General features: G+C 38.5%; 1 protein-coding gene across 2 annotated transcripts in view; it reads right to left on the bottom strand.

The window, feature by feature from the left end:
• The window catches only part of JAM2 (junctional adhesion molecule 2), a 77,126-nt gene that overhangs the window by 11,603 nt on the left and 48,937 nt on the right, over positions 1 to 16,586 (bottom strand). For both annotated transcript variants that reach the window (XM_003263800.4, XM_003263798.4), the window contains exons 3-6: positions 14,623 to 14,730; positions 10,431 to 10,583; positions 6,982 to 7,184; positions 3,636 to 3,735 (exon numbers count right to left, since the gene is read on the bottom strand). In XM_003263800.4, coding sequence (XP_003263848.1) covers positions 3,636 to 3,735; positions 6,982 to 7,184; positions 10,431 to 10,583; positions 14,623 to 14,730 — 564 coding nt within the window. The remainder of the gene's footprint in view (positions 1 to 3,635; positions 3,736 to 6,981; positions 7,185 to 10,430; positions 10,584 to 14,622; positions 14,731 to 16,586) is intronic.

Genomic DNA, 16,586 nt, shown 5'->3' with positions numbered 1-16,586 from the left:
CAAATGCAGTCATTAAATTGAAAAGTTTCAAAAAAAGGTCCCCTTTGCAGCTATATCATAAAGCATACTTTAATGATTGTGAAGCCTGTTCAACTAACTCAATTCTAAGACATAGTTCAAAATTGATTAAAAATATTAACAGAACTTAAGCTTTGGAAAAATACTAAATTTTAAAAACTCAGATTAAAAAATAAAATTTATTCTTTTGCATTCATTTGGAGATGTGTAATAATTCACAGGATTAAAAGACTGGAAGCAATCTTTGAAGTTCAATGAGTTCAAGTATTCTACTGCCACTCCCTACCCTACATCTTACTTAAAATTCTGCTACATCATCATCTATGTCAATTTCACAAATAATGAAAAACTCAACATCAAAGAAAGCATGTGGTGCCGGGCACGTTGGCTCATGCCTGTAATCCCAGCTACTCAGGAGGCTGAGGTGGGAGGACTGCTTGAGGCTAGGAATTTGAGACCAGCCTAGGCAACATAGCAAGAATCCATCTCTAAAAAATAAAAAAATAAAAAAAATTATCCGGGTATGGTGGTGCATTCCTGGAGTCCCAGCTACTCAGGAGGCTGAGGCTGGAGGATCACTTGAGCCTAGGAGTTTGAGATTATAGTGAACTATGATTGCACTACTTCTCTCCAGTCTGGGTGACAGAGCGAGACTCTCTTAAAAAAAAAGCACATGTCATTGTTATTCTGTAAAACTAAGTGTAAGAAATACGTTCCTTCTTGAATTATATGGGTGTGTGTGTGTATGTGTGTATACACACATACACAGCCATATACATATATGCAACTAAACTGTCATCCCATTTATGAAAAATGAATTAAATTCTCTGAGGCTTTTCCTATGGCTGTTAAGGCATCCGTCCTCTAATGTAATGCAACTGGATTTTTTGAACCCAAGTTTGGACATAAGTACTGTGAGGTTTTTTTCTTCTTCTCAGATTGATTCTGTTGCCTAATAATTACATTATTAACCTTCCAAGCTTAACATTTCTGCAAATTGAGAATTTTATTAAAAATACTCTAATTCAAGTCATTAATAACATGATGAATATGGATTTGTTTAGGAAAGAACTATGTAACAGGCTAGTAGACACCTCCTGTCATACAACACAATTTATTAACATTCTCCGAGCATGGGATTCAACTATGTGTGGATCCACCAAAACATTGTTTGGACCATATTTCTCCATCTTGTCCATGAGGATTTTATGAGCCACACTCTTCTGCCATTTAGATACTTCCCATGTATTTATTAAAGGAGCAATTCTTCAAAGAGTTCCCATTTTACAAAGCAAGTTTTAATTAGCCTATGATTAACCTAGAGAAAATATTATGTAGCATTTTCTCAAAAATAAATATTTTAAAGCAATGTACATTTTGGAAATGAACTTTTTAGAGATACTGTTTAAGTGAATCTGTTTATCATAAAACCTTCTGGTCTCGAACTTCTTTCCTAATGCCAAGTGTGTTATTAATTTTCTTAAATACCTCCAAAATATTAATTGATATTTTTAAAAAAGAAAACTTGATAAATCTCTTGAAAGATTAAGTAATTTGACTAGAGTAGAAAACATTAATTATTGCTTGGTATAAACTCAGTTTGCTTGGGTATTGAGAGGTCAATAAGATTCAGCTTTTTATTTACTTGGATTAAAAAGAGCAGAGAGAAAAAAATCTACAGTAATCATAATCTTAGGCAAAGTCAAATCAATAAGTGAAATTCCTGAGAACCAAAGTGTGCCTTCTATTTACTTTGTAGTAGTCATTAAATCTGACATCTATGAAGCATTCAAAGTAAGGGCTATTATCTAACAAAAAAAAAAACTGTCTTGTAGTTTGTCAATGAATTTGACATCTATGAAGGAAGGATTCACCCTAAAAGAAAATACTGACAAAAAACTGTCTTGTTCTGTAAGTGCTGAGTCGTAGTATGAATTTTATGTTATTTTTCTTCAATGAAATGGGAGACAGAAGAGTAATAGATAAGGAGTAAGTTAACTTCTTACATCCTGTTCACCATTTTCTGTGATGTTGAGCAAGTCGTACAGCCATATTATGCCTCAGTGAAGAGAAAATGTAACATTAAGTATGAAAATATTTTGTGGTTTTTTTTTTTTTTGAAAAAAAGTCTCTATAAAAAGGAAGGTACCATTTTTCTGACTGAAAGAAAAGGAACTAAATTGCTGAAAGGCTCAGTGTGAGTGGAGTCTGCTGCAGTTTTATAGGGAGGCAGCCATAAACAACCAACAAATCCATGCTTTACTTTCTGCACTTTGAAAAAATTTCTTTAGGACAGTTAACATATTCTAATTTTGGTTACATGTGAATATAGTTATAATTCACAAAGAAAACCAAAAAAATGAATTTATGAATTTGTATGTATTTCAAAAGATGTAAGTCCCAACCAAGGACACAAAACACCTCGAATCAATGGATGAGCATTAAACAAATTAATTTTAACTTTTAAGCTAACTTGTACTTAGAGTAGATATGTGAGAATCGTATTCAAATTAAAGTGGTCCTAGTGGAGAAACAAACATTTAAATTGTATTCGTTATGTATTTATTGTGTGCTAAGAAAAAGTAACTAATACATCAAAACCATGACTTCCCGGATATGATTCCTTCAGAGAAGGCAAAGGTAGACGTTTAAATTCAACAGGACCATTTAAATGGAAGGAAAAATAAACAGAAATAGTGCTGGTAGACAAGGTAATGGTAAAAACCATGAGGACAGGCCGGGTACGGTGGCTCACACCTGTAATCCCAGCACTTTGGGAGGCCGAGGTGGGCAGATCACCTGAGATCAGGAGTTCGAGGCCAGCCTGACCAACATGGTGAAACCCTGTCTCTACTAAAAATACCAAAATTAGCTGGGTGTGGTGGGCATGCCTGTAATCCCAGCTACTTGGGAGGCTGAGACAGGAGAATTGCTTGAACCTGGGAGGCAGAGGTTGCAGTGAGCCGAGATCGCGACACTGCCCTCCAGCCTGGGCAACAGACAAAGACTGTCTCAAAAAAGCAAAAACAAAAACAAAACAACAACAAAAAAAACCCATGAGGACATATGTTAATAAATGAAACTAAGAAAACAATGCCTTAATTTTTAAACATGTTGTGATGAATTTTTTTTTAAATGATAATTTCAAAGCAGCATTGAAAGGGATACTTTCTGATTACTTAAATAACTGCTACATTGACTATAAATGTCAACACCTGAATTAATTTGGTGGATAATATCACTGATATACATTCCTGAATTTTAAAAATATCAGAAATTCAAACTTCTGGACCTTCAACAATTTAGACTATAAGATACTTAGCTGTTATTTGAGAGAAAGATTACTTAGAAGAATGTATTTTAAAAACGATTATTTAAAAAACTAAAAAAAGTTGTTAAATACAATACTAAGTATTTTTGGCTTATTTGGGAGATGGCTTAAAAACAGCATCTTTGCTTCTTTGCAACACACCATATCAAGTTAATTTTAATCTTTCTCTCCTGTTTATTCTTCAAGTCACTCAGACATTTCCTGCTCCTTGCTCCTTGTACCCCCAAATGCTGTACTTCACAGTCTAATTGCAAACCATTTGTTCCTCCCAGTATTTCATGCTTACCTACTTGCATTCGTTTCCCAGGACACCTGCGATATCCAACAGAATTGCGGGCTTCACAGGAATATTCTCCAGTGTCCAGTTTGGAAACAGTATTAAATTGCTATGTGTGGATGCAAAAATATATTTTTTAAGCCATAGATCTATAAGTAGACTTTTTAAATAAACCTGTCCCTCAAATTTTAGCATTAAGTTTGTCTTTCCTTTTTAAAAATTTGGGACTTTCTGTCTTTACTATGAATTTAAAAATCTACCATGACTTCAAGGAGTTTAAGCTAGACTTTTGCTTAATTTGACGAGAAGAACAAAGATAAAATACATACAGGGAAGTTCCTTTTTTTTTTTTAACCGTGAAAGCAGTACAGTGAGGAAGGCAGTGAGCGTTTTTTAAAGTTCATAACACATGGTAGTATTAAGTAGTCTAGGTATTTCTAATTCCTAGGAAACATCATTTATAAACGAAGGGCAGGCCTCCCTGGTAAAAGGGCTAATGCACTTTCCTAAGTCACAAGCGAGTTCACTGCAGCAGCCAACAATAAACACTTCCTTTAAAGAGCCAGTTACTACCAGGAAGTAGCTTGGGGCCTAGGAAAATCTTAATTGGTATCGGTTTATAGGATTGTGGATTCTATCAGTTCTAGAATTTTTTTTAATTTGAAAAGAAAAGCCAGCCCTTGCTCCTTCCCATCCCTTGGAGGATATTTGGAAGGAATGAAGGCAGACAAAAAGGAAGAAGAGGATAAAAGAAAGAAGATAGGGAGGGAGGGAGGGAGAAAGGAAGGAAGAGAGGGAGAGAGGGAGAAAGGAAGGAAGAGAGGGAGGGAGAGAGGGAGAAAGGAAGGAAGGAAAGAAGAAAGGGCTGGAGGGAGGGAAGAAAGGGAGTGTAATCCTGGTCACCTTGAAGGGTCATTGTCTTAGATCCTCCTAAATGGAGGGAGAGAAAGTTTTCCTGTTTTTCTTTTTTTTATTTTCCACCCTATGGAATCATCTGTCACTCTCCTCAAAGCCAGAATGCTTTTAGAATATTCACCATGAACTCAGGGCCAAGGTTACATATAAATAATATGTTAGACTAAAACCCAAAATGATCTTCCAGCATATTATAGCTGGTAATTAAAAGGAAGTCATTGGCTTCCATACACTGGAGTCTTTGTTGTTCATTTCTCACGTAAGAACCCATCCTAGTTCAACCCAGGTGCATTCCTTTGACATCACAAGCTATTTCAAGGGTTGAGGTTAGCTGAGGAAAGTGAATCTGTATACTTTCAGACTTGCCTTGGGGCTTTTACCAACTGCCCTGAGAAAAAATAAATTTGAAAAGTAAATATAGCAAAGTGTGACAGCAGGTTTTTCTGCCCAATTGCTCAGTGTAAAATCACTCAGACCTGCTGACTGCGCCTGCTGACTGCTGAGAGGCCAGAGCGTGGCCGTGCTTAAGAAGTAACTGCATCCAATAGGCTTTATTATTCAGCCACTTTAGCAATTTGCTTTTTTGTTTATCAGAAGATCTAGTTTGTAAATGTTATTGTGCACTTGTAGATGAAAGGAATGAAGCATTATATCCTCCTTTCAAAATTCATTAAAATTGGCTGGGTACGGTGACTCACAGCTGTAATCCCAGCACCTTGGGAGGCCAAGGCGAGCAGATCACTTGAGGTGAGGAGCGCGAGACCAGCCTGGCCAACATGGAGAAACCCCGTCTCTACTAAATATACAAAAATTTGCCAGGCATGGTGGCAGGTGCTTGTAGTCCCAGCTACTCTGGAGGCTGAGGCAGGAGAATTGCTTGAACCTAGGAGGCAGAGGTTGCAGTGAGCCAAGACTGCATCAATGCACTCCAGCCGGGGCAATAGAGCAAGACTGTCTCAAAACCATTAAAGAAATTATTAAAATTGTTATTATCACCACGCCTTTAAGTTTTTTTTGCTAATGGCTGTCATAGTGATTCTGCATTGCTAGAAGGCAGACAATTTTAAACTGACATAGAATATTACATTGACTGAATTTTTTTTAAAAAGCTTCAAGCTTAATGACCCTTTTTAAACTTCCACTTCTATTCCTATAATCAAAGATGAAAAAGTAAAATACTTTTTTCAAATGTAATTAGCTTCACAGAGCTTGCTTATAGATTGTCATCAGTATTCCTAGAAAGTCTTTCAATAAGAATATTTTACTAGAGGAAACAGAATATCTGGACAAAGTCACAGAGTCAATTGTTGGTGATCTACAGTCATGGAAATATTTAATGATGTAGGAATCCTACCATGATTGACTACAGTTACTATTTTCACATGGTCAGGGTATCCCCAAGCAAGTTTTCATGCGTTTGCCTGATGTAAATTGAGGCTGCACTTAGTAATTTTCCAGGCCAGAAGACAGCTGTAGATAACTGCCTGATTCATCATCATGAATCAGGCTTAGTGGGCTTTGGGGGCACTGTTACTTAAGAAGGCAGCATGCATTTTTTTTTTTTTTTTTTTTCTTTTTGAGACAGAGTCTGGCTCTGTCACCCAGGCTAGAGGGCAGTGGCGCGATCTCTGCTCACTGCAAGCTCCGCCTCCCGGGTTCCCGCCATTCTCCTGGCTCAACCTCCCGAGTAGCTGGGACTGCAGGCGCCCGCCACCACGCCCGGCTAAGTTTTTTGTATTTTTAGTACAGACAGGGTTTCACCGTGTTAGCCAGGATGGTCTTGATCTCCTGACCTCGTGATCCGCCCGCCTTGGCCTCCCAAAGTGCTGGGATTACAGGCGTGAGCCACTGCGCCCGGCCGCGCAATTTTTGAAGTTTATAGCACGTGGTAGTACTCGGTAGTCTAGGTATTTCTAATTCCTAGGAAACACCACCTATATATACGAAGGCCTCCCTGGTAAAAGGGTTAATGCACTTTCCTAAGTCACAAGCGAGTTCACTGCAGCAGCAAATAATAAACATTTCCTTTAAAGAGCCAGAGTTACTACCAGGAAGTAGCTTAGGCTCTAGGAAAATCTTAATTGGTATCGTTTATAGGATTATCAATTCTAGAATCTTTTTAAATTCTGAAAAGATAAACACACAGCCTTTGCTCCTTTGTTTCAGGAGCCTTTGCCCCTTTGCTCTTTTACTGGTCCTTGCACACTTAGCTCCCTCAGTCTCTGTTTTCTCTTCCCATATCCTGTAGTAGCTCTTTCCATCACTTCTTGGTACAAGTGCTGCCATCTTTTCTGCTGCCCCTGCCTCTCTCCACTTAGCAAGCAATGGTATCAGTTCTCTATTCAACATCACCTTAAGTTCTAATAATTTTTTTTTAATCCAAATGCAAGACAGTTATCAAGTCAATTCTTGACCTTACCAGAGTTCCAAATGACCTTACCAGAGTTCCAGTTTTTGTATTCATTGTGTATGAGCTGTTGGTGCTTTGGGAGCCAAGTCTGGGATTTTCTAGCAAACGGATGCCATCCTTAAACCATGTGTATTCAGGAGCTGGATTCCCTTCTTTGTCTTGACATCGTAGCTCTACCACAGTTCCACTCAGAGCAGAAGAGGGTACTTCACATGATGGAACTGCTGGAGCCACTGAACAATGAAAGTCAAATGATATTGATTATTTATAAGCTAATCAAGGTTGTTTGTTTTCTTCAAAGCTGTTGACTTTGTCTCTACAATCAAGGGTTTTAATAGCCAGGTAAAGAGGTGTGCTTACTGGACCCTGTGATAGAGACTCCTTACTTGTCCAACAAGCCCATCTTCTTTCTTCATGGGCACACAGTTGACCATGTTTCCCAGCACTCTTGTTGCCAGATGGGGTCATATACATGAGTTCTGGCCAATGGAATGTGGGAAAAAGTGATATATCCCATTTCTGGGCCAGACTAATTAAAAACCTCCCACATGTCCATTCATATCCTCCACCCCCTCCTACTACCAAGTACGTGTCAACAACAATGGTGACCTTGGAACGTCATGTATTGAAGATGTCAGACCTATATTAGGTTGAGTCTCTAATGATTTAATGAAATAAAGTAATATGGCTCCTCCACCACTGTCCCAACTATTTAGGCTTTACTTAAATGAGAAAGAAACTTACTATGTTAAGCAACTCACTGAGAGTTAAGGGTTTATCTGTTATAATAATAAGCATTACTTTAGCTTATACAACAGCTATTCTTTATTAGATAAACAGTCTCTACTGTTTTCTTCAATTGGTTTATTACCACTTATATTTAAAAGAAGCCTAACGAGAGAGAGAGACAGACTGTGTGTGCGTGTGTGTGCAGATAGATTTTTTTTTTTTTGAGGCAGAATCTCACCCTATAACCCAGGCTGGAGTACAGTGGCGTGATCATGGTTTACTGTAGCCTCAACCTCCCAAGCTGAAGCGATTGATCCTTCCACCTCAACCTCCCAAGTAGCTGGAATATAGGCTCGAGCCACCATGACCAGCTAATTTTTAAAAATGTTTTTGTATAGACAGGGTCTCACTATGTTGCCCAGGCTAGTCTTGAACTCCTAGGCTTAAGCAATCCTCCTGCTTTGGCCTCCCACAGTGCTGGGATTACAGGCATGAGCCACCATGCCCGGCCAAACCTGAGTATTTTTTTCAGGCCCAGTACTCAACTATAAATCTCATTCTGTCTAGAACTGGCCAAGTTAGAAAATACCTGGTCCAGGTATTAGGGTTATTCTGGTCTCAGGGATTGGAGAGTAAACCAAACTTCATTAGGTGACCTATTTATTATCCAGCAAAACCCAGAACTGGCCGTATTCTAAGGTAGTCTCCCAAGATTGCAGTATTTCTACTGCAGAATTCCAAAGTGGTCTCCCAAGATTGCAGTCCTTGGTATAAATACACTTTTTTTCCAATTATTCAATCAAACACTAATCTAGGTACTATAGTAGAAAGATTTTGGAAATGTAACTGAGGTCCCAAAACCATTGTCTCTAAGATAGGATGATTTCATGAATGGGTTTGACCTAATCACATGAACCTTTAAAAGCAGAGAGTTTTCTCTGGCTGATTACAGAAGGGAAAGTCAGATACTCAAGGCACAAGGAGAAGGCTAGGTGTAGTGGCTCATGCCTGTAATCCCAGCATTTTTGGAGGCCAAGGCAGGAGGATCGCTTGAGGCCGGGAGTTTGAGACCAGCCTGGGAAACATAGTGAGATCATGTTTCTACAAAAAAAAAAAAAAAAATGGGTGTGTGCCTGTTGTCTCAGCTGAGATGGGAGGCTGAGATGGGAGAATCACTTAAGCCAAGGAGGTTGAGGTTGTAGTAAGCCATGATCTGGAAGACAGAGCAAAATCTTGTCTCAAAACAACAACAAAAATGAAGTACAAGAATTTGATATGCTTTTCTTTCATTGAAGATGGAAGGGACCATGTTACAGGGAATGTGGTGGCCTCTAGGAGTTGAGTGTGGCCCACCAACTGATAGCCAGCATGGAACAGGGACCTCGGTCCTACAACCACAAGGAACCAAAATCTGCCAACACCAAGAATGAGCCTGGAAACAGATTTTCCTCATAGCCTGTAGATGAGAACTCAGCCTTGTCAACACCTTGATTTCAGCCTTGTGATACTTTGGGCAGATATCCAGTCTTCTTGTTGGACTTCTGCTCTACAGAACTATTTAGTTGTTATATAACACTAGAAAATGAATAAACTGGCCGGATCTGCTGCAAGGTTTTCTGATTTAAATTTCTCCTATACTAGTGCATCACTAGTATTTCAGAAAGAGCATGAACAACATGAAAAAGGAAGGGGAGCTGTTTTAGTCTTGTAACTTGGTAGATTATACACCACCACTGAAAGAGAAGAGATCGTGTTCCTCCACAAACTACCATCATGAGCTGTTACTATCTATCAATGATTCTTTTTTTTTTTTTTTTTTTTTTTTGAGAAAGTCCTGCTGTCTCCCAGGTTAAAGTGCAGTGGCACAATCATAGCTCATTGCAGCCTTGAACTCCCGGGCTCAAGTAATCCTCCAGCCTCAGCCTCCCAAGTAGCTGAGACTACAGGTGCATAACAACACAAATGGCTTTTTATTTATTTTTTTTAGAGAGAGTGATATAGGGGACTCACTATGCTGCCCAGGCTGGTCTCAATCTCCCTGACCTCAAGGGGTCTTCTCACTTCAACCTCCCAAAGTGGTGGGATTAGAGGCATGAGCCCCTGTGTCTAGTCTATCCATAATTCTTATAGAAACTAAACATACTGGTTTTGGAGTTAACCCCATCTGGATTCAAATCTTAGTCTAGACACTTTCTAGCTGTATGGCCTTGTTAAATCATTTAACTTCCATTTGGTCATCTATAAAAATCATATTAATGAAGATGAAGTAAACTTACTTATGTGAAAAGGGCTAACATATCAGGTATATAATCAATGTCAATTTCCTTTATTTACCAAATGACTTCTAATCCTACCTTCGGTCTACTTTTTTGTGTGTTATTGCTTCCCTACCATCTCATGTGATACTACTTTAAATGGTTGGAGAAATTGTGTATATGCTGAAAACTATTGAAAAATAAACTCTCAGGAAAGATACTCCTATGTACATTGTAGGATCATTAGGAATTGCCTCCATCTTTAACAAAGAGATACTTTGTGATAACGCATTACTAAAATTTCAGCAGCCAATGAGGAGAGGGGGAGAAATGGCCAAGAGCTTGCCAGGAAGGTGATGCTTATGGTCTCTGTAACTTGACTGGTTGAGGCTCCCAGTTGCTGCTGGCATGTTCATGGACCAATGCTTGGATGCCCCCAGGGCTGGGTGGTGGAGAAGGGTGGGAGACATAGTCACACATATACATGCACATCACCTAATACTTCCAGAGTGACTGTATCCTCTTCCAGGTTTTGGCCTTGCTCAGATGGGGCACTAACTTCACAACGATATTTCCCCGCATCACTTCTTGTCACATTTTTGATCCGGATATTGAAATCTATCATCTCAGCTCGATTTTTAAAATCACCTTTTAGAAAAAGAAGACATTGATGTTAGTAATAATCCAAGTAGCTTTCTGTGTAATACCTTCCTCTAGTCAGTTCATTTAGTAACCAAAGCATTTATTTCCCTTTTAATAAACTCAAGTTTAAAGCCTAAAAGTTGTATATGGATGCTGTTATTTAAAATTTTTATTTTGGAAAGGACAGTTTTTAAAATGTTCAAAAGGCCAGGCGTGATGGCTCATGCCTGTAATCCCAGCACTTTAGGAGGCAGAGGCGGGTGGATCACTAAGTCAGGAGTTCAAGACCAGCCTGGCCAACATGGTGAAACCCCGTCTCTACTAAAAATACAAAAAATTAGCTGAGTGTGGTGGCGGGCACCTGTAATCCCAGCTACTCGGGAGGCTGAGGCAGGAGAATTGCTTGAACCCAGGAGGCGGAGGATGCAGTGAGCCGAGATTGTGTCACTGCACTCCAGCCTGGGCGACAGAGCGAGACTCAGTCTCCAAAAAAAAAAAAAAAATTCAAAAAAGCATATTTAGTTTTATATTCTCATATTTTATTTCATTTTGACATCTAATTTTAGTTTATTCTACTAGCTAACTTTTTTGGCAGTGTTGTAATGCCTATATTCAACCTTATACTTCTCACTGAATGAAAATTTTGAAATCTTTATGTATAAGGTTAATAACTGTCAGTTAAGCAGTTCACTAAGCAATTAAATGTTTTTGTCCATATGCAGTCAGATCTAATTGCTGCTGTAAGATAGTCATAATCTCTCCAGTTTCAGTCTAACATATACCTCATAGTAACAAGGTGCAGGTGTGTACATATTTTCTAATTAGTTCGGTGGCCCTTAACAAGCCATTTTAGGTCTTTGCCTTCACTCACATAAAACAGGGATAATAATATTTTTATAAAAAATTTACTTTCTAGGTAAGCAGACATAAGGCCACGTGAAAACATTTTGCTAAAAGTTGCTAAACAAACGTAAGGCAAAATTTGTAAGGTATTGTCATATTAATTATTTTCTAATATTTAACTGACCTTTTTCTAATTTAACAAATATAAAAATTGCATATTTTCAGAACTACAAATTCAGTAGTTATGCAAGGTGAATTAAAATAGTAAAGTTGGTCATAATAATAAGTTCATTCATGTATGTTTTTATTTAATTATATTAAGAAATAATTATAAAATAGGTAAAATTTAGTGAAATCATTGCTATTTATTCTGCTTAGGTGTTCTTGCCCATATCAGTGGATTGTCTGGCACTGGCCACTCCATCAGGTACTCAGACAGTCATATGGCCCATAGATTTTGTCAAACAGATTTGGCAATACAACTCTGACCTGTCCGTCAGTCCATATGCCAGATCAAGCATGTCAATCTCCTTGTCAGTAATTGTGTCTAACTTCTCAAATATGTGCTTTTCAAAAATGAGGTGACAGAGCAAGCCAAGGTTCCCTGCCATGCAACAAACCCATCAATATCTACATTATTTTCAACCACAACATCTAGCAGAGAGTCATCAACTTGTCCTTTGTTTGTTAATGTTTCACTGTTGGTTTATAAAGTGGACTGTTATTTTATCTTCTGAGCTACTCTGGGCCTTCACTGACGTGTTTGATCTCTGGCTGACCCCAGTGCTCCCACCCCGTCTCCAGGTGCCCAGCTCCCTGGCAGGCTGTCAGCTCCAGCATGGGCCCTGTGAGGAGAAGCTGCCAGCAGGCCTGGCCACTGAGGCCCTTCTATATTATGTATATAAATTATTTTTTTTGAGACAGAGTCTTGCTCTGTTGCCCAGGCTGGAGTGCAGTGGTGTGATCTTGGCTCACTGCAAGCCATTCTCATGCCTCAGCCTCCCGAGCATCTGGGATTACAGATGTGCACCACCACTCTGGCTAATTTTTGTATTTTTAGTAGAGATGGGATTTCACCATGTTGGCCAGGCTGGTCTTGAACTCCTGGCCTCAAGTGATCCTCATGCATTGGCCTCCCAAAGTGCTGGGATTACAGACATGAGCCACCGTGCCCAGCCCCATGTTATATTTTAAAGAATTCAGCTCAAATGCTTGCCTCATTCCCTTTCTAGTTCCCTTATAAAAATATTCATGTCTTCAGAAAACCAGGGAGTCTGGTTTAATTGACTGGAACAGTAACTTTATGTGTGGTGGCCCACGTAACACTGCGGCACAAGAAAAGATGGTTAAAAACATTATTTTATTTTTTGATAGTAACATATTCAGAATTAAAATAATGTTTTGCACCTAGTGTGGTGGCTTGCACCTGTAGTCCCAGCCAATTGGAAGGCTGAGGTGGGAAGATCGCTTGAGGACAGAAGTTTGAGGCCAGCCTTGGAACATGGCCAGATCTCATCTCTTTAAAAAAATGTAAAAATTAGGCAGGTATAGTGGCTCAAATAAATAGTTTTGCATAAAATAATAGTTTTGCATTTCTGCACATGCCAGAAATGGCAACTACAGAAAATTCAAGTGAAGACAGCTGTGCTGTTAACACCTTACAGCTAGTAGTCTTATCTTGACAGATAAGAACTCGAGGGGATATTTTAAATTTTCTATAAACTTCAAACATTTTCACTTAATTCTTTAACATTAAAGAAATACATAGTTTTTTAAAATAATAACATGTTTATTACACTTGTAAAATTGTATTTCCAGCTTTAGAAATATTTATAATGGAAAGATTCAAGCATACACAACATTAGAAAGTAGAGTGGATTGTACCTCAATGTATCATTGACCAGCTATAATAGTAATCAATGCATGGTTTATCTTGTTTCATCTGCATCATTAACCACTGGTTTATTTTGAAGCAAATGGACATTATAACAGTTCATCCATCATTATCAATATTTTAAATTATAAGTTCATCACATATTCAATGGCAAGAGTAGGTAGTAGAAAGAAATGTATAACAAAAGAAAAAAAAGAAAATAAAGCACTTGATAATGGTTGCTGTCATAACCCACCCATAAGTCTTAACTCCCTGAGCTTCTCAGTGGTGGCCTACCTTTCAAATGGAGTTAAGGAAATAGGGTGACAGCATTATGACTGAGAAGCAACCTTCCATTTCCAAACCACACCATTTTTTAATTCTTTTCTCTCAGGAGTTTATCTATAGCCAGGCAAGTGGCTCACACCTGTAATTCCAGTACTTTTGGAGACTGAGGCAGGAGGATGGGTTGAGCCCAGGAGTTCAAGACCAGCCTGGGCAACATAGGGAGACCTCACCTCATCTCTACAAAAATAAATAAATAAATAAAATTAAATTAGCTGAGCATACTGGTGTGCACCTGTAGTCCCACCTACTTGGGGACTGAGATGGGAGGATAACTTGAGCCCTGGAGGTGGAGGCTGCAGTGAGCCATGATCGTAGCACTGTGCTCCAGACTGGGCAAGAGAACAAGACCTTGAAAAAAGACAGAAAGGAAAGAAAGGAAGAAAAAGAAGAAAGGAAAGGAAAGGAAGGAAAGGAAGGAAGGAAGGAAGGGAGGGAGGGAGGGAAAGAAAAAGAAAAGAAGGAAAGAAAGAAAGAAAGAGAAAGAAAGAAGAGAGGAAGGAAGGAAGGGAGGGAAAGAAAAAGAAAAAGAAAGAAAGAAAGAAGAAAGAAAGAAGAGAGGAAGGAAGGAAGGAAGGAAGGAAGGAAGGAAGGAAGGAAGGAAGGAAGGAAGGAAGAAAAAAAAAGAAAGAAGAAAGAAAGAAAAAAAGAAAGAAGAAAGAAAGAAGAGAGGAGGGAAGGAAGGGAGGGAGGGAGGGAGGGAGGGAGTTTAATCTACTGAGCCAATAAAAGCAATTGCATTTTGCATCCTTTATGCCTGAGTTGAGAAAGAAGAATCTAGGGATTCAGTGGGCTTCACCTCCCACTGTTCTCTGCTTTTGTGGTTATTGTGTTTTATGTCTCAGACATGGTTGCTTTCATCTCACACTTACAAAAACACATTTTCAGTAATCAGTCATGTCCTGATCTCATTTGCCAATTAAAGGATCCTGGTTGTACTTGGCATTCTCTTGCTCACACCTCTTCAAGCCTACAGCTTCTTACCTTGAAGAGTCTGTTGATAGTAGACAAAGGAGACACTCCGACCCAGTTTCTTCCACTCTAATCTGGAGGAAACAGTCTTCTTTGGGGTTTTGCAGGCTAAAATAGCCTCTAGGAACAACAATAAAAATACTTGTTTGCTAATTGTCCCCATGAATTTATATTTTACTTAACTAGGTAACAAAGTTTTAAACATCTCTAAATTACTCCTTTATAGTTTTATTCATTCATTCATTCATAAATTACATCAACAGGTCCCATGTTGGCTCAACCCAGAGATGAATTGGAAGCCTTCTAGCTCTTCCACATAATAACTGTATGACACTATGCTTATTCCCCTGGTTATCAAGTTTGAGTTTTCATCTGTAAATGAGCTAGTATTTCACAGAGTTGTTGTGAGTCTTCAAATGCAATAAGATATGCAAAGCACACAGGCTTGGACATAGTAAGGACTTAACAAATGGCAGCTATGATTAATTATGTATCTTCTTATTCCCAGTGTCAGTCTTGAAGGAGTCTACCATCTGGTAGAAGAGGCAACTACGATAATAACTGGGCATTTCAGCCCAGTGTTGCTGAATACCAGCTATGCATATGGTGATTCATGCTTAGTACCCAAGAAAGGCACTTAATCCAGCCCGGGACATGCTGGGAAACCCAGAAAAGTTTCCACAACATGCTATATTCTCACTCAGATCCCTTCTTTGTCAATCTTCTCTACAAATACATTAATACATATCCAATATGGTCTCCTAATAAATCATTGATTTTTACCCCCAAACAACGGCCTATATAACCTTGCCTCAGTCCAGATAATTATTAAAGTATTAAATCTTAGCATCAAGTGTAACTGCCTCAATGTAGCTAAGTTCTTTTATTAAAAGAAATTCACTGCAATTGTGTCATTAATACTTGGAGCCTCCAAAGGAACCCCCTTCTTTTCACTGTCCAAACGAGATGTCTGAGAGAAAAAAAAAACCCAGTGCCAGTCTGGGAACTGCTTCGAGTTGCCAAATGGAAACCTCCAGTTATAAATATTTTTAAAAGTATTTTTTTAACCAGGCTCTCTAGAATGTCAACTCCATGTTTCTGCAGTACTTTTTTCCCACAAGGCATATGGTTTGACCTAAAAAAGCACAGTATCTTTGACCAGAAATTATTTTAAAATCCTTTTCATACCTTTGATTTTAATGTTAAGCAAATGAATGTTAAAAAAGAATGCAGAATATTTAGTTTCTAATTTTTTTCATTCCACACATATTGCTGGACATACAAAAATGGAATAAAAGGTAATGGAAAATAGAAAGTAGGGCAGAGAAAAGAAAGGCAAGGAAGAAAAGAGCCAAAAGTTGTTTTCCAGGATGTCTAAAGTTTTTAAAGCAGGTTTTACATTACAAAGAGACATCATTTTACAGACATGTTTACAATTATGCTACAAAGACAAATGTGTGCTAAGGGACCTGGCTGAGGAAACACAGTTCTGTTCTCTTGATTAAGGAGAATGGGTGGTGACCTTCCGGAGTCTTGAGTTGTAGATACGTTTCCTTCCGGTATTTTGTGAGTTTCCAACAATTAAACACACACCCACACTCATTTTTAGCCTATTCCTCATGTCTTGTGTCTTAAAAATAATTTTACACTTAAATAATTGCATTGTTTTACATATTTAGATACTCACGCATGTGCGTGTGCGTGTGCGTGCACACACACACACACACATACACACACCCCTGCTGGTGAATTCTTCCTAATTTCTGTCCTTATTGCACTGTGAAAAAACCTCTATGAAACTTATACTAGAAAATATAGCACAATTTTCCTAAGTCCAGTGACTTCACTCCAGCCTCTCCCTCGCTAGCCGTGTAAAATGTGGAGAAACGGTTTATCCAATTCATCCAAAATATGTGGAGTACTTACTGTCTGCCATGCATTGTTCTTGAGCTATATCAGTGAATGAAACAAAGATC

This window comes from Nomascus leucogenys, chromosome 25 (genome assembly GCF_006542625.1).
Source record: "Nomascus leucogenys isolate Asia chromosome 25, Asia_NLE_v1, whole genome shotgun sequence".
Taxonomy (NCBI): Eukaryota; Metazoa; Chordata; class Mammalia; order Primates; family Hylobatidae; genus Nomascus; species Nomascus leucogenys.
This window is presented reverse-complemented; position numbering and strand designations above follow the sequence as displayed.